The sequence below is a fragment of the Berghia stephanieae genome, chromosome 6 (genome assembly GCF_034508935.2).
Source record: "Berghia stephanieae isolate SIO BIC M18660-M18661 chromosome 6, UCSD_Bste_1.3, whole genome shotgun sequence".
In the NCBI taxonomy this organism is placed as follows: domain Eukaryota; kingdom Metazoa; phylum Mollusca; class Gastropoda; order Nudibranchia; family Aeolidiidae; genus Berghia; species Berghia stephanieae.
In genome coordinates this window covers 32,319,452-32,338,543 of record NC_088365.1, presented here as the reverse complement: position 1 = coordinate 32,338,543, position 19,092 = coordinate 32,319,452, and the positions used below count along the sequence as shown (strand labels likewise).

General features: G+C 35.1%; 2 protein-coding genes across 2 annotated transcripts in view; one reads left to right on the top strand and one right to left on the bottom strand.

Moving 5' to 3' along the window:
* Positions 1 to 19,092, bottom strand: part of LOC144974884 (COMM domain-containing protein 7-like) — a 68,950-nt gene that overhangs the window by 11,558 nt on the left and 38,300 nt on the right. The window lies entirely within an intron of this gene.
* LOC144974876 (uncharacterized) lies at positions 5,945 to 10,651 on the top strand. Its single transcript, XM_078918301.1, has 2 exons — positions 5,945 to 6,127; positions 7,675 to 10,651. The coding sequence occupies exon 2, from the start codon at positions 7,700 to 7,702 to the stop codon at positions 9,269 to 9,271; it is 1,572 nt and encodes a 523-aa protein (XP_078774427.1). The 5' UTR covers positions 5,945 to 6,127; positions 7,675 to 7,699; the 3' UTR covers positions 9,272 to 10,651.

Genomic DNA, 19,092 nt, shown 5'->3' with positions numbered 1-19,092 from the left:
CAAACTAGATAGAGTTCACACCATTATCAAATTTGGTACAATTTTAAAGTGGGCCTGTTGCAACCGATTTAATTAATCATCATAGTATTACATCAGATTTGTCATACTCTGAAAAAACACGTTTATAAAATTTTGGGCAAGAAAACTCGTCCTTCAAATGTCGATCGATTGATGTGACTGTCAAAGCTGGGATTTCCTTGAAGACCTCCTTAAAGTGCCAGGTTTGATTATTATTTGACAAAATTAGGGTCGATTTAATCGATCGATATTTTGACGAACGAGTTTTCTGGCCTCCAATTAATTTAATTAATTTTTATTATATTAATTTATTTATTTATTTATTTATTTATTTATTTATTTATTTGGTCAAAGTACTGCAGATATCATGTTGAATTCGCAGTATGCTGCTGTAAATTGACAAGTTTTTGTTTTTCCAATTTTAGCCAGAGAAATTAACTTCATATATCAACGTATTTCAAAGAACCCCAAACATGCCAAAAGTCTTTAACCTGAGAAAACTGGAAAGTTTAGCTTAAGACAATTTGACAAGTTAGGAAGGGTCATCTCAATATATCGATATAAAATTAATGAATTTATAAGCTTTATGGTCAAAATAAAAAAGGCGTTTTGTCAGTTTACGACAACGTGTGATATTTATTGACCTAGAAGGATTTTTGTAATATCTCATATGATGGGCCTGTTTGACCGTGACCGCTAAATGCCCTAATCAAGTCCTAAACGACGCTAATAAGCAGCCAAAGGCCATGAATCCAAAAGAAAGTAAAAAAAAAAAAAGCATTATAAAGGTTCCGTATGTGATAAAAGGGAAACCTGAAAAGTTCACACCATAATTTGGTCTCTATTTATACACTGAAATACTACCTCAGTATTTTTCTCTTTTTCGGGATTTAGACAGCTCAAGTTCAAATTTTTACCCAGTAAGACTTAATATTGATATTTGACGAGAGCGTTTTTTTAAAACCGAAAACAAGCACTAATTAAATTAATTTTGTTATTTCGATTTCTTTTTAAAAAGGGAAACTATAAACTCGCACGGGAAACAGAGACGGGTTCAAATTGGACTGCCCCCACCCACGTCCTCCTAAACAGATATTAACCTCTAAAAGACGGAATTCAATTTTATTCTAACCTAACATTATTTCTTACCATTATTACCAGGGCACAATGGAATCTGCATAAAGTCAACAACATAAAAAGTCTTTAAGTAATCTTCTGCTTTAAGTCAACACCTCTTGATAGTCCCAAATTTGTTGTTTCTTTATCGAAATGTGTTTCTCTGATAATGGATAAAGTAAACCCTGCTTAAAGTCAACCGATCTTTCTGTTCCGGCGGTGTTGATTTTATCAGGATTCCACTGTAACAGTGGCCAAAATAATAATATGTGACCCGGGCTTCGAACTTTCGATAAGACGCAGGCTTAATATTCTGCAAGACAGTGACAAAAACATTTATCATTCTGGCCAGAAAACGTTCACTTCATAAATGACGATGACAACTGACTTTTCAAAATACCTTAGACACGAGAAAATTTGGACACGTTGAGTGCTGCCTTCATTTACAGATAATAAACAGATGACATGAGAAATATGATTTAAACAAAATTCAGTCACCCCCTTGCCTTTCCAAAACAGCGACCAGCTGAGTTCTAGCCCTTCGGTCTCATCCTTTAAGAGTTTAAAAAAATTAACCCCCATCCCCCCAACCACCACCGTCAAAGGGTTAAGATCGAATTATTATAATATATTACGGATTTTTCGAAACTGGAAACCCTTATCTTAATAAAAAAAAAGAAAAAAAAAGACAAAAACATTTGTATCATCTTAACCTTTATAAAGTCAATTTGTATCAATGGAACAGTTATACAAACATTCGAGCAAATATTGCCGAACTGTTGCACAGTTAAAGTAAAATGTGAAATGTCACCGAAGACAAAACATTACACGGCCTCACACCGACAAAACACTTTTTTTTCATATTTCAGAAAATTTAAGATTCAAATATCAGTCGATTAAAGTGACCTATAAAAGTTCAAAGCATCTTTCTCTTGGGACTTTGTATCAAGTTGATGATCATTTTCATCCATCGATGTTAGAATTATACGTTTTCTGGCCAAAATGAGAAAATGTGCATTGTCAGTAAACGACGTAATAAATGACTGTCATCACAGTAGACGCAAAGGTCAAAAGCTCATTTCAAACAATTCCATATCTTCTTCGTAACATTAGCGTTGGAGATGTTATCCATTGATTAATTTGTTAACCCGAACAATCTGCGAAATTTCGTCGAGTGGTTTGTATATCATATAATTCACTTATCTCAATTATACGTTAACAAAGTGGAGTCGCAATTAAAAATTGAGTCGATCTTACGGGTGAATGCATTATCTTTTGCTCTGATGCTAACCTTTTGCTCATCATAATTAGTGAAGCTCATGAGGACGGTTACATCTCTAGATGGTTCTAGAAAAAACAATCGATTAATCGGTTATCAGGGGAAAAGAAAAAGAAAGTTTGAATCCATTCTGCGTACTCTGAAAAAACAACACCTTTTAAAAAATGTTGGTAAGAAAACTCAACTTCAAATATCGACCTATTAAAATGACCTTCACCTTGACAAAAACTCTCAAAGCTGAGACTTCGCGAAACTGATGGACAAATGTAATGCAACAGTATTTTCAGACAACTGTAACTTTTGAGCAATCGATGTCATTCTAAAATTTTAAAATTAACATTAAATTCTACATTTTCATTCTTGACTTGAAAAGATTAAGGGGAACGTCTCAGATTTAAACTTGATATATAAATCATCGGGTCAAAACTAACTTTTTAAAAATCAAACTATGAGGCCCAAATTTTTAACACGCCAAGATGGAGATAATCATCAAAGGCCCAAGTAATTTAACAAATGACATCTGAAGCCACTTTGACCATTCAATTTATCAGTAGACAACGCATTGCTTGAAAATATGTACTTACGGACGAATAAACACTCTGGAATATTTTATATTCACACGATTGCCAAGAATTTGCCTTATGTCTAGCAACAATGCGCCCTATATCCCTGTTCTCATCCTATGTGGTTTCACGAGTCTCCAATTGTTTACTCAATTATTCGTTGAAGCATGTTCTTCGTTTTACTTTGAAATCCTAGTCAGTGAAGAGTAGAGACAATTATACATTTTCTGTTATTTTTTTCTGTGTAAAATGTATCCTACCCGATGTGCACCTATTTACAGGTCTGATAACCCAAATTGTTATGGTGTCATTGTTGTCATGGAAATACTCTCAAACCAACGCAAAATATTGTCCTTTACAACAATGTTAAATCAAGCCATTAATTGCGTTCGGTTATCAGACCTGTAAATCTGTGCACCTATATTCCATCGATTTGGAGTATGACCACTTTTGTTCTATCTTTCTTGATGTGACATCTAAATTGAACATAACATAATTTGTAAACACTCTTTTCGCTTTTTTTCCAGTTGTAATTATTCATGGTCACGCTTTAATATAAAAAGGGATATTTATTCGGATCAATAACAGTAGATTTAATGTGTTTGTTATATTATTGTTTGCCTTTTATAAAATTGTAACTAGTACTGTAATTTATTAACAAGCTGTTAGCATTTTATACAAAGTGCCTCATTAGGATCATGAATATTTACTGGTCGAATAAAATTAACAATGAAAGTGTGCTTGATTCATGTGGAATTCACATTGAAGGACAGCGACATGAGAAGATGATGGAGATGAAGAGGAAATGTTATGAGAGCGGAGGGAGGAAAACAGCAATACTGCCCTACACTGGAAACCAGACAGACAACAAAGACAGGAGGTTCGATTCCACCTTCGCCTCTACCCCCTCTCCCTCACCCACCTATCTCAGCTTCCTACGGTAAACAGTGACTTGCACTATAATAGTGACTAGCTATGGGAGTGGGAAACGGAATGCCAAGCAGTGCATCGTGGAAGACAAAAATTAAGTTTTATTTTTTGCTAATAACCCACCCAGTAAAGAGGGGCTGACGGTCTTGGTATTGCCATAAGGAGAATTAAATAATATCAAGTACTTAGAAGCACGGCGATAAACAGCGGGGGAAAAGCTACAACATCCACAGTGCAAATTATTTATCTATTGATCATACATTCCCGAGGTAAATAAATTAAAACAAAGAAAGCTATAGATTTTTGCTCAAATTCTACCAGGTAAACAAGAGACAGCGAGTGTTGTCTCATTCTGGTGCCATCACCATTGAGTTGTCCCATCCAGCATTCAACAGCTACCGTGCGAGAGTGGCTGGCTGGCTGGCTGGCTGGCATCGAGAGATGAGCTGCTCACGTTCACGTGTTGTTGTTATTGACCCACAGCACATGAGCACGAATGGTTTTTGTGCGATTACTATCATCATGATAATATTATTACCATCATTATAAGCAACACGACTCCTTGTTGTCATACTACCATTGCTCTTGTCATACATAATAACGGTTGGATGGCGTCGAATTTAATGCTGTGATTCTCAAATTCCTATTCGAAGGAGACATAGTCTACGGTTTATGTAATGTAAAAAAAATGAAATTCCACGTGCTTTAAATAGTGTAGTTAAGCTTGTGTCTATTTGCGTGGTTCTTTCTTTTTTATTTTTTTAATATTTAGATAGACCTATATCTAAATCTATCTATTTTTTATTTTTTTTTTTGTGACAAAGATTTTTGCTTGTACGTGTGTTAAGGGGTTTAATAGAATAATTTCAGTCAAATATGGAACAAAGGCGACGTGCACATAACTACAGGTCTGATAGACGAACACAATTATGGGCTTGATTTAACATTGTTGTAATTGACCAGCGGCGTAGCCTGGTCATTTAGGAGCATGGGGCTGGATTTGAGATGGGTTGTCGCATATATATATATATATATATATATATATATATATATATATATATATATATATATATATATATAGAGAGAGAGAGAGAGAGAGAGAGAGAGAGAGAGAGAGAGAGAGAGAGAAAGAGAGAATTTGATGCACTCAATTATTTTACCAAAATTTGTATGTTCTTTGTAACTTGTTCATCATGCCTGGCTAAAGATAAGCGATAGCCACTGTCAATCTGTGCACCTATGTGAAGAGTACCAACGGTTTTCAATCTAGTGGTGATATTTAAATGTAAGTTAGACTTCTGATGGTTCAATGCTCTATGTGTTAAATTTTTCAAACAGGTAAATCCACTTCTTGTCCAAGACAATTCTGTATTGCTGTTATCGCCAAACAAAATACAATTAAAAGAAAATAAACTCTTATTTTCTATTCTCACCGATAGCCAAGGAAAACGACTATATCAATCTTTATCAAATTAAATGACTGATTCTGCTTCCCGTCTTTAATAGTGAGTACAAAATCGTTTGGTTGATGGGGACCGAGACTTTTAATCAAAAGTTTATTTTCCCTATTCAAAGAACTGGTATTGATAGTCAACAGATAATCAACGTGATTCATCACACTTAATAGCAATTAATTAAAATTTTAAAAACAAACACTGCACACATCAGATTAACACACTCAAGTTAAAAGGGACAATGGGGAATTCAATATCACATGCCTGACACGCCTCGAAGAGGGATGGGTAACAGGTACAACCAAGGCCCTCTATATAGTGTTCCAGGCCGGGAAGCAGGTCCGGAAAAGGGATAGAATAAAAAACTACCAGGCCGACTTTTTAAACATTTTTATTGACTCCAGCATATTTAAAATGTATCACAATGTTATTTCAATATTTTTCCACTACATCATATTGTTTTGAAATAGAATATTATGACCGAAAAAACGGATTTGAAGTGAGAACTATTTTACATCTCCGCCGCTATTATTTTAACTAAAGGTATCGCATACGCAATCAGGCCTACGATCATTCCGCCTTTTGTATCGCTATTTCTTCCCCGTTGTTCCGCCATTGTTCTGACAACAATGCCTTGATCTGCTAACAAAAGAAAGTTTGTTTCAACTATTTACGGATCGCTGCCTCTCTACAAGATGGATATAAAGACGTCTAATTCCCTTTGAGTGTTGCTCTCTTCAATTTTCAGCGTATCCTCCCAAACAAAGGTGAGTTTTTGTCGCGAGTTTTGAGTGTAGAGTGTGAGTGTGACGAGTGACAATGACAATGACTGGTAAAAATGGAATGTGAGTTTGGATTACAAAGAGAGTTTTATCTAACTCACAGCTGACTGTTAAATGAAAAACTAGGTAGATATACGTCTTAAATGAAGATCAAACTTCCGAAAGCTCCTACATCCCCAGTATTCTTGTATTTTATAATGTTCTAGAGTACTATCTAGATAGTAGGCGGTTTGGGAAGGGGGAAACTTTTTTTTTTAATTGTCTCCCCCTCCCAAACTCCCTACTAGAACATTATAAAAAAAGTTTCCCCATTCCCATTGAAACCCCCTACTAGAACAAGAATACTGGGGATGTAGGAAGGAGCTTTCGGAAGGCTTCCCGTCAATCTATCTTACTTAGACTAGGCAGTTCGACTGCAAACGGGGCTGATTGTGTCCCAGCTCTCAGCTAGCCCATGCCATTAGGAAGTTGTGACTGGAAATTGAGGTGGACGTCTTAAAATATGACGTAACATTTTGGCAACACTCATATATTTAAAACCTTTAATTAATCTATTATTATTATTATTATTATTAGGGTATTATTATTATTATTATTATTATTATTATTATTATTATTATATTATTATTATTATTATTATTATTATTATTATTATTATTATTATTATTATTATTACTGTCTACGTACACGGTAACTGGGCACCTATCACTATCATACGTTTACTGCGTCTTTATCTGTTTATTGTTTGTTTTTGTTCGTTTTTTTCCCTTTTTTTTGTTACCTATTTTTGTTGCTGTTTTTCAAAAAAATTTTACCATGTTTTTAAAAAAAACTTCGATTTTAATTTTCTAAAATTATTTATTTATTTGAGATCAGTATTTGTGGGCCTTGTTTCTTAATGGGGCTATGTGGTCGAGCGGTATGACACTCGCTTTTTGATCAGAAGGTCCTTGGTTCGAGCTTCGCTTGGCGATAGTTGAGTCCTTAGAAAAGGCTCTTTACTCACATTTTCTCACCGTACTCAGGTTTTAAAAAATGAGTATCTGGCCATTAACAGCGTTGTCTCTGTCCGAAAAATTGTATTATCGCCTAACAGGCGTCATGTCTCGTTCTACATGTTACGTGTTGCTGTTTGTCAGAGACCCCTTGTAAAGCGCTTTGAGCATGTTTAGTGGAGATTGTACTATATAAAAGCTCAATTTAATTTTAATGAATTTAATTCGTACTTCCTTACAAAGGGTAGGCTGTCCCATCGTTGTTTATATTTATTCACCTTATCTACACCATTCACACTACACATCTCTTATTCGTCTTGTTTTGTTGATAAAGGGGAAACCAGAAACGTCCACAGTATGTCTTCGTCTAATAAATTGAGGCTTACAATTCAACACTTATCGTTATTTTTTAGATGATGTGTAATGTGTACATGTATCTTGTAGTCCTGCTTAAAACAATTGACATTAATCTCTACCCTAATTTCAAATGGTTACTATAAACTAATGTATCTACCTTTTATTTTTTTTTCCCCACAGTATTTGATAACCAACAGTTCGTTCCATGATGGTGAACAAGTGCTGTGTCCCTGGATGTGACAGTAATTATTACAGACTTAATTGTGCGCCAAAAAAGGCATCTTGTTTTGAATTCCCGAAAGATGCAGAACAAAGGAATTCATGGATTAGAAAAATTCCTCGGGAAAACTTGGTTGTGACAAAGTTTACTGTTGTTTGTGAAAAACACTTTCAGGAAGATGATATTATATGTTTTAAAGTCATTCCTGAAAAAGATGGACAACCACAGAAAACTGTTCGCAGGAAGCGTTTGAAGTTGAAAGCTGGTGCCATCCCATCAGTTTTTCCAAATCTTCCCTCTTACCTCACTACTACCCCTTTGCCTCAAAGGGAAAGCCCCAGGAGTAAGAGACAGAGACTTGAGGAGAGAGAAGAGGAAAGTTTTAACGTTTTTTTAGAACAAGATAAAATTTTAAGTTTTGAGCATTTTAAAAATGAAGTGTGTGGATTTCTGCAAAAGTGGAAATATAATGATATTTGTTATGCTTTAAAAAATGATTCTGTATATTTGTATGCCACTGCATCGACTGATTCGGATGGATTAACGATTCCTTTTAGTATATGTGTAAAAAATGATTTGAAACTAGATGTGTGGTTAAAAAATGTTCTTGTTTGTAAAAATGACTTGAAATGGATAATTCCGGACTCTAAGCTGTCTACTTGGAGCCAGTTAGAAAATATTTTAAGCCATTATTCTGCAACAGATTTTACATCTTCCTATAATTCAACATTTCATCAGGCAATTAAATTGTTGAATGTCTGCAGAGACAAAAATAATGATGATAGTAATAACAAAGTTTTTGATTTTTTAATTGATCAGTTAAATTTGATAAATCTGTCTCCATCACAGCGTAGATTTTCTGCTGAATGTATGATTCCTTCTTTTTGTATTTATTCAAATTCCCCGACAACTTATCGTAAGTTAAGGGATTCTTTACTTATTCTTCCCAGTGTGCGATATTTACGTTTATTATCTAGCACTGTATCTTTAAAATCAGGTCTGAATGAAACCAATATTGCTGCTTTGAAAACCGTAGGTCCTCATTCAGCTTTCACATCTTGGGAGGGTACTGTTAATTTCTTGACTATAGTTTGTCGTTGGTGGGATATGGTTAATATACATCACCAGTATTATGGGAGGAATAAGATTAAACCAGATGCCTCTCCTTTCTTCTCTTGTGAAGATGAAAGACTGAGTTGGTTACTAAAAATGTCTTCATGGCTCAAGAAATGGAACCAGATGCATAAAGAAACTAAGTGTGGTTTTTTGTCTTCAGATACATTTTATGCTTTGTCCCATACATTAGAATGTCTAGTTGAATTGATAAGATATGTTTTAACTAAACTTAATTTTAAATTTGTTTTGACTGGAAAATTTCAGACTGATGATCTTGAGGCTCGTTTTGGTCAATATAGGCAGTTATCAGGTGGAAATACTTTGATTTCTGTGGAAGAGATTCTTCAGAATGAAAGAAAATTAACTATAAAGCAGCTTTTAACTATTCATTCTTCTTCTAAAGGCAGCATTCCCTTAAATGTTAAATGTTTTTTTATCTGAGTTCTCTTCAGATAATTTGGATGAAAGTGACATGCTTTTCATTCAAAATTTTCCTTTTGAAAATGTTGAAATTCAGTCAAGAGTCTTTAGATGTTATATATGTTGCTGGCTATGTTGCAAAGAAAGTTATTACAAAAACTGATTGTTCTTTTTGTTGTGAGATTGTAGGAGATAAAAACAAATGTCTTGACTTTTCTATTGATGATAAACTTTTAGAGTATTTTGAAAACCTTAATCACGGTGGCTTAACATATCCATCTCCTGTTCTTGTTCATTTGTTTCAAATTGCACTTTCAATCATGAATGTTGCTGTTAGTAATATGGAACTACATTTTTTGAAGTTAAACAATCAAAAAGATGTCCTAATGAAACTAAATATAGCTTACTGGACAGAGTGTAACCTTCCCATTGAATTTTCATCTGTGTGTACGAATTGCAAGTCTCAAAGAGATAAGTTATTTCATATATGTATGTATATCAACATTTGTCAACATTTTGTTGAATAATTATTCTAAGAAAGTAAATGAAGCAAACTGTTCTAATCAGATTGTAAATGTAAAAAAAGCCATAAAATTTGCATGATTTGTATTTTTGTCAGAATTTTATATTTGTTTGTTCCTGACCTCACATAGTGGGCAGGGAGATACATACTGTGTCTTTTATCCCCCTATATCTGTTTTCCAACATGCTGTCTTTGTCTTGGGAATGAGATTACTTGGTTTTGTCCTGGCCCTGGACGGATACCCTGGCTGGGAGGGAAACAGTCAAATGTATAGTTAGTTTTGGGAGATGATAATTTTTTTTCCTTGTAAATCATCTCTCTGTTATGTACTGTATTATTTTTCCTTTCACCAATGTATGATTTGTAAACAATTGAGTGTGTTCCTCTGGAAGGAGACCTGTGCTTATGTCTGAATGAGACATTGAGTGATCTCAAACTTCGTACACTGATAGTGTGCTCTTGGAATCAACATCTGTTCCCTATTTGAACCAATTCCCCTTTGTCTGCCTTATTTTTGGGTGCTTTAATTGTAATTCTATAACTTTTAACTATCCCATTTTCTTCCTTTTTTACTGGCGCTGATATGACCTAAGTGTTGTAAAACCCTTAAAAACAAAAACAAAAAACCCCACATATGCTTGTTTAAATTACTGGTTTGTATGTTTTGATAACTATGATGTGTGTAATAAATATAATTGCTTGATTGAGTGATATAATTATTACTTCAACTATACTATAACTGTAATTATGTTTTTGAAATCACAAAGTATAAATATATTTTAAAAGTATGTCACTTGCAATCTCTGTTTTATATTATGTATGATATACAGATTGTTCATATGTTAAAAATAAATGTCCCAATGAGATAACTGTAAGAACTGAGTTTTATTTCTTACTCTAGTGTGCAAGCGGATGGTTGGCGGGGTCATAGTAGATGGGAATCCTTTTAAGGTTCTTCCATTGTCATACTGCTTCTTCTTTGGGGGGGGGGGGGGGAAGTATAATTATATATCTAAAGCTATTGCAAGTGTTCTACAGCTACGACAGTCTCAGTCATTTTTTGGAAATGTATTTTCTTGTCTCTATTCAACTTGTAACTACAAACTGTTTTCAGTTACTTTTCTTTTATCTATCACCTTACTCTCTCTCTCTCTAGTGTTCTCTTAACAAGCTTACATACACAGCTGCTCTGTTTGTTCAGTCGTGCTATACGACTGAGTACTTACGTACAAAAAGGGTGTTAGCATATCCCTGGGCCATAATGCATGTTATGGGTAACCATCATCAATCTATATTTTTTACTGTAAATATCTTTCGTCACCTATTTTGAAAGATGATATTTATTTCCCTCGTAAATCTACCTCTCTGAAACATCCATGGCAGGGCCTAAAGTCTTGGTATCATTTTAACTTGTCTAACATCTTTCTTACCACTGAGCACTTATATGACCTTAGCAGTGAGCATGGAATAACCCACATAAAAGTAAAAAAAAGGAAAGTATAAGAATTTTCACTTTTAACTTTTATACTACTATTATTATTATTACTACAAAGTACTCTATATGGGTAACTTGTGTAACTTTAGCTAAGTCGTTATTGATATTGAAATGAACGAACTTATAAGCGTTAATATTATTTAGAAATAAGATCCTCTAACACTTAACACGTCTTTAAATTGTTTTGTGCGCAAAGAGCTGCACGCCGGCGTACAGGTAAACGATAAAGTGGACAGCGGCGAAGTCGGCCTGTTAGTTTTCGTCCCTCTCCCACGCTTCCTGGCCTGTGCTATATAGACGGCCTTGGTACAACACGATTGCCATCAATGGAACAATTAGGTCATTGTATGTGGCTGCGAGTAAGAAAGCCACAATGACTCAGTTCAACGTCAAGATGCCTCTTGATGCCCACAGTCATAGCACACGGCAAACGTGAAATGCATCGCCTGGTTGTACCGTGGGAATATGGCTGGAAGCCTTCTCCACCTTTAAAGCCACACGCTGTACTGATTGGTCAGGGGCACGAGTACAACTCGAGCTGTAGTAAATTCAAAGCGGTGTGATTGGTTCAAGTTTTGAGGCTCTGTAAAGGTTTTTTAACACCAGGTCAACAATGAATTTCATTGTTTGTGAAACAGAAAAATTAAAAGTGTGACTTTTTATTGTTAAATTCTTACATACTTTCAAGACAATGACGACCTGTGGCTTAGCCTTAATAGCCTTTAAGGCCCTACGCCATTGACAATATATTGCGTTTGTTTTAGAGTATTTCCATTACAACCAGGAGACCATAAAAAATTGGGTTATTCAAACCTACAAACAAGTACGCGTCGGACTAAGGCTAATCTGCGTGATTTTAAAACGTGACACAAGGGACATTTTATATAATAATAATAAAAGACACTTCGAAACGTTTTGAAAAGTCTGTATGGTGCAGTGCTAGACAAATCAGAAAGAGTTTTTTGAAACATTAAAAATCCCTTTATCCTTTCAACCATTTTAGATGATGGATCCAACTTTAAATCAAGGAAGGCTAATTTTTTTGGGAAATTTATTATCAATTTTTTCATTTTTATCTGCTGTGTCAGGCGCTTTTTCATACAAAACTTTTCAGTTTCATTTTCCATACCAGTGCCTGCTGTCCATTTTCTCTATTGAAAACAAATCAAACTACGGAATGTAAACATCAATTTGAGCTTTGAGCCTTTTTTTTCCACTCATATTTTGGACTGTTTTACGGACACGACATAGACTATCCTATCACCTTTTTCAAAACGCACATAATATTCCCTTAATTTCATTTTTAAAAAAGTCCAAGTCAAGATTTTGTTCGGCATACGATGTCAGTGTTTCAAGATAAACCTTAATAACAAGAAATGAAATATGAGTAGAAAAATGCCATAAGACAATAGAGAAAAGCTTTCCGGCGATGATGATTCGAACCCACGGCTCGACTGTAACCTACTGTAACGGCAATTCCGCCTGGCAATGAGAAGGAAGCTCTACAATAGACGCCATCCACCACTCCAAAAAAAAAAAAAAAAAAAGTGGTTTCAAACATTGTAGTTATCTTGAGTACCTCTCGCGACTTCTTGGGGTCTTGAGGTCAACACACAGACACTACGAAAATGTGTTGACGAGCTAGCAGTTAAGAGAGAGAAAGAGAGATAGTTTGGTTTATGTTGATGCTGTGAAGCTTTCTCGTGAAAAGCATTTTGGAATTCATTTTGATAATAATTTTATCTTATTGCGCCGACTGTTCAAATGTATCATCATAATTAACGAAGACAGATAATGTGAGCGTTACGGGTTTCCCCTTTGTCAACAAAACACAATGACAAAACGAAACGCTAAAGACGAATGAGAGATAAGAGTTAAAGCGAATAAACAAACAATGATGGGAGAGGAGATAGATTTTTCCTTCGTAAAGAAGCGTGATTTAAAATAGAATACAATATATTTTTGATTTTTTATAAATGAAATCAATGTTAATGCGCGCTTAGTTCATTTATTTTATTCCTCCTATATTTCATGTTTTCAGGCGTTATGTCATCCTCTCCATTGAGCTGGATTAGACTTTAATAACCTAACACAATAGTGTGTTATTTAGAGCAAGACTTGTGACAACGATGCGACCCAGGTTTTATTATTCAAGCTGGAGTCACATCACTATTCTGGCGTACTGCTCTGAAACACACACACACACACACACACATACATACACACACACACACACACACACATACGCACACAACAAAAAACATCAACAACAACAAATAACATTTTCAAAATTTTGGCCAGAAAAATCATCCTTCAAATCGATTAAAATGACCCTCATCTTGTCCAAAACTCCCAAACCAGTACCAAACAGACTGTGGAAGTTGAATACCGTGTCTGTATTTTATCGTATTCCCTTTATTAACTGTAATTGATTCCGCTTGTGAATGAATTTGTGTGAAGTGAACAATAATTGTGTTGGCGAACAGGAAGTGATTTGGGTAAAAATGAAATTTAATTTGTAACATTTTAATCGGTTTAGGATATCTAATCGCTTATTACGTCGAAGGAAAAAGAGAGAGAGAGAGGGAGAGAGAGAGAGAGAGAGAGAGAGAGAGAGAGAGAGAGAGAGAGAGAGAGAGAGAGAGAGAGAGAGAGAGAAGAGAGGAGAGAAGAGAGAGAAGAAAAGGAGGGAGAGGGGGGGGGAGGGGGGGGGGGGGGCGGGGGGGGGGGGGGGGGGGGGGGGGGGGGGGGGGGGGCAAGAAAGGAGGAAATAGAGAGAGACAAACATAGATGGATGGACAAATAGACCGATACATATTATTGCAGAGAGCGAGCCGACCTATTGTATTTATTTATTCACTTATCTATGTATTTATTAATTTATCTATTTATTTATTTATTTATTTATGTATATATTTGCTTGCTTCTTTTAATAAAAGACAAATGTTTTTAAAAAATATTACAAAGAGCAATAAATACTGTTTTATCGACCGAGAAATAAATAATGAAATATTTCCTGTATCGACTTAACACACCTGATGCCAGATACAAATCGATGGATAAAAAAACAAGCCTGCTAAATGGGTGAAAATCTAAAGATCACCTGCTGCATTGGACGAGATAAGCAAACATCGCGGGGAATTCGCTCTACAAAATATTGAATATTGAACAAGAACATTTCATTTTAACTATTACCGATGTAGGAAAGGAATGAAAAGCAAAGTCGTTAACTCTTTACAAACGGTAATCGGTTTCACTTTAACCCGAAGTCCTTATCTTTCAGTTTCCATTTTTTCGTAACTTATTTATTCCAGAATGTGATTAGAATTATTTGGTTTAAATTTCTTTAAGATTTACAGCCATGGTATACGTCCGTTACAACTGTCCGGGTTTTGTATGTAAACCTTTTGTCCCTCATAATAAATAGAGCTAAACCATCGTAAAAGCTGTCACAAATATTGAAGAAAAAAAAATTATTTTTTTTTAAATTGAGCTTTTATATGCGCAATATCCACTAAACGTGCTCAAAGCGCTTTACAAATGGTCCCTGACACGTACACGTAACAAGTAGAAGAGACATGACGCCTGTTAGACGAAATTACAATTTTTTTCCCGACAGACAACGCTGTCAACGCCCAGTACTATTTTTACACCTGAGTACGGTGAGAGAATGTGAGTAAAGAGACGTTTCCAAGGATGCGCCGAGCGAAGCTGGAACCCAGAAAAATAACATCACTGAAGCCCGCCTAGCATTGACGCTATTGCCCTCTTGGTTAAAATGGCGATAACATATTAAAAATCAATACAGACCTACCGACTTTTAGAATGTTAAATTCGTAATTTTTAGGAGATAAAAATTGTAGTCGCTAAATTTGACTTGAAAACTCAAAAATTTGCCCTCACAAAGAATTTAATAACACTTCAACTTCCCTAAAATTGTGTAGGTCTAGACAGGCATCAACTTTGATTTTCAATGAGATTTAATTCCTTAGAGATGCTTGTGAAGTTCTGAAATCGGAGCCAAAATGTCGTAGAAAAATGTAATTCTACGACATTTTCGAAACAGAAGTCAGTGAAAAATGATAAGAAATGTGATCAGAATTTCAGCTCGCCTTTAAAGGATTGACAAGTCATTGTTGTTCTGCCGTTTCTCCTTCTATTGATTTTTTCTTTCTTTTATGTTGACAAATCTCTTGGGAATGATAGGGGATAATCCTTTCATGTTCACCGTGACAAAACAAACAGTAATTACAGTGATGATCGCAGAAAGGAGACGGCAAGGATAACAATCATCAAAATGCCGCCAATAACAATTATTATTATTATTATTATTATTATTATTATTATTATTATTATTATTATTATTATTATTATTATTATTATTATTATTATTATTATTATTATTATTATTATTATTATTATTATTATTATTATTATTACTATATTATTATTATATATTTATTATTATTTATTATATTATTATTATATTATTATTTTTCTTTTATGTTATTATCTTATTATTCTTATCATCATCATCATCATCATCATCTCTCATCTCATCTCCTCCTCCTCCTCCTCTCTCTCTCCTCCTCCTTTTCTCTCTCCTCCTCCTCTTCTCTTCTTCTTCTTCTTCTTCTTCTTCTTCTTCTTCTTCTTCTTCTTCTTCTTCTTCTTCTTATTATTATTATTATTATTATTATTATTATTATTATTATTATTATTATGATCCAGATGTTTAAAAACAACAAAAACAACAACCCAAGAAAACATGAATTACATCAAAACTTAATCGAAGTTATTATATACATTTGGTTGACATCGTAATTGTGAATGTTCAATAGTTGATGAAGAATAAAAATTCAACTTCTTTGTTTGTCTCTCTCTTTTTAAAAATGTATTCTTTTAAAATTTATTTTGATGGGATGGAGGGGGGGGGGGGTTGAGTTTGTTCACACCGAATGGAGACGTCTTAATTTATATATCCATCCATCCATTTATCAACCTAAATATCAATACAACCATCTCTCTCTCTCTCTCTCTCTCTCTCTCTCTCTCTCTCTCTCTCTCTCTCTCTCTCTCTCTCTTTCTTTCTTTCATTCTTTCTCTCTTTCTTTCTTTCTCTCTCTCCTCTTTTCCTCTTTCTCTTTTTTCTTTCTGTCTTTCTCTCTCTCTCTCTCTCTCCCTCTCTCTCTCTCTCTCTCTCTCTCTCTCTCTCCCTCTCAATATCCTTTGTATTTTTATTTTTACACTCCCGATAGCTCAGTTGGTAGAGCACTCGCTTCACACGCAAAGGGACCGAGAAGATCGATCCCGGGTGTAGTCAAGATTGTTTTCTAACCCCTAGCGTCCTATCCAAAGGATAACAAGAATTGTTATTGTCCGTTTCACGCTATAGAAACCGGGAGAAACTCAGGCTCCATGGGCCGAATGGCTTTGAAGGACTACTTTATTTTTAATTTTAAGCAGCTTCTGACCGGTCTATTTTCAAACTCCGTGATCTATTTGTGTTCTCTGTACATCTATTTGTGTGCTCTGTACATCTATTTGTGTGCTCTGTACGTCTATTTGTGTTCTCTGTACATCTATTTGTGTGCTCTGTACATCTATTTGTGTGCTCTGTACGTCTATTTATGTGCTCTGTACATCTATTTGTGTGCTCTGTGCATCTATTTATGTGCTCTGTACATGTATTTGTGTGCTCTGTACGTGTAAAATAAATGTCTTTTATCTTTGATTGATAGGTTTATGAATGATCTCAAGATGTGTCAGAAATGAGCTAGGTCTAACGAACAACAAAACACTTTTTTTTCGGCAACAAAGAGAAGAAAAAAACAAACAAAACAAACCAAAATTATCCACCGATTTAGACGACCCAAATATCTTTAGATAGACTCAAATCTCAGTCGTCAGAGAATGGGGGGGGGGGGGGGGGGGGGTTACCTAAATAGATCAAAATTTGAATTTTAAGTTTTCTGGCCAGTTGTTTAAAATGTGTTTCGTTCGTCAGATTGTGACTGTGTGGTATCAAACATGATCTAATGACCTACTATCTATTATGCGAGGTGGACTTTAAACTATTCCACGTATTGACAGGTCGTTCGTGTAAAGAGGGTGGCCCTGCTGATTGCGGGATTAGCATGAAGAGGCTGGCATACTACAAAATTGGTTATATTATCGTATAGTTATTGATTAAATAAACTTTGAACCCAAACTACAACATTATCTTGCATCGGGGGATGATGAGCGATGGTGAATGAGGGATGACATTTATATAGAGCATTTCAACCAGTGTTCAATCAGATTCGAAAAGATCGGTATGATAGAGACAACGAAACAAAGATAAAACTTTAAAACATCAAAATAGAATCTCTCCCCCCCCCCCCCCATCACCCTTTCACCCTATTTATTTCTCTCTCTCTCTCTTTCTCTCTCTCTCTCTCTCTCTCTCTCTCTCTCTCTCTCTCTCTCTCTCTCTCTCTCTCTCTGTGTGTGTGTGTGTGTGTGTGTGTGTGTGTGTGTGTGTTTGTCTCCCTCTTTCTTTCTATCCGCGTTGAATGCCGAGCGGCCGGTGATTCGGCTTGAAAAAAAATCAAGCAATTATTAATGTCGTCAGTGAATGGACTGGTGACTGTTAACGCAAAAAAATTAATTGATCTGACTTTCTGTCTATGGGCCCTTTGCCTACAGAGTACCTGGAAACTGATTGACTCGCAGAGAACTAAACAATGTCGTAAATTATATTATTACATATACGCAAATAAATAAATAAAAAAAAAAAATTACAGGCAACTTTTAAGGTATAAAACAATATTTAAGCTCCATGGTGTTACCTGCTGAGGATATAAAATAAGTTTGTGAAGCGCGTTGAGTATAGTGAAACCTTGACACGTTGCTTTTTAAAATTGCAAATAAATTTGATATTAAAATTGACAACTGTATGGAATGATTCGATGTGTTCATGAATTCGAAGTTTTTTTGTGTTCGAGATCTTCGAGCTACAATTTAGCTTTTATATCTACTAGATACATCCTATGGTTTGATATTTACCGAGGTAAGAGTTGTCAGATTATTAATGCTATTGTAATTTTTGGGGTTGAAAAACAAAACAAAAACAAATAAAACAAACAAATTAAAAAAAAACCCGGAATAAAACGTTCTCTTAGTTGAGTTGTTTGTGATTTACATGTCAGAACAAAGTCATTGTGATGTCATAATTATTAAGCCTAATTTCGTGGTTTTCATACACCTTAGTGCAGCTCGTATCAATTTGGAATTTTATCCCCCCTCCCAAAGAAAACAAAAATAATGTGTGGTCCCATTCCAGGTCCCAATAGCTCATTTGACAGAGCGCTCGCGTCACACACAAAGGGACCGATACGACCCCCCAGTCATTTCTGGATATTTTTTTTCTGACACCCCTGTCCGCCCAGCAGTGATTGGGTAACTGGGACTGTTAGATCTGGTGAAACTTTGAGGTAGACTAGAGTAGCAAACAAGTGCTTTTGTCCTTTATACGCTATAGAAACCGGGATAAACTCCAGGGTCCACGGGCCTCATGGCTCTAAAGGACTTTAAAAAAAAAATTACTTTGTGTGGTTTAAATTATACTATTAAGTTCACTTCCGTGATTAACCCTTTCATGATTGCAATAACTTTCTTTCAAATCATAGTTTCTCCCATTATAATTTGATTACAACTTGAAACCACATTGAAACCTATAAGTGTAGAAGCTATAGTCGCATCGCTCTTGGTGGAAACGCTTCGATCCTATGAAATTTGATGCCTTTTTAATTCATAAAAGTGAGTGGAGCAGGCACTAATGTT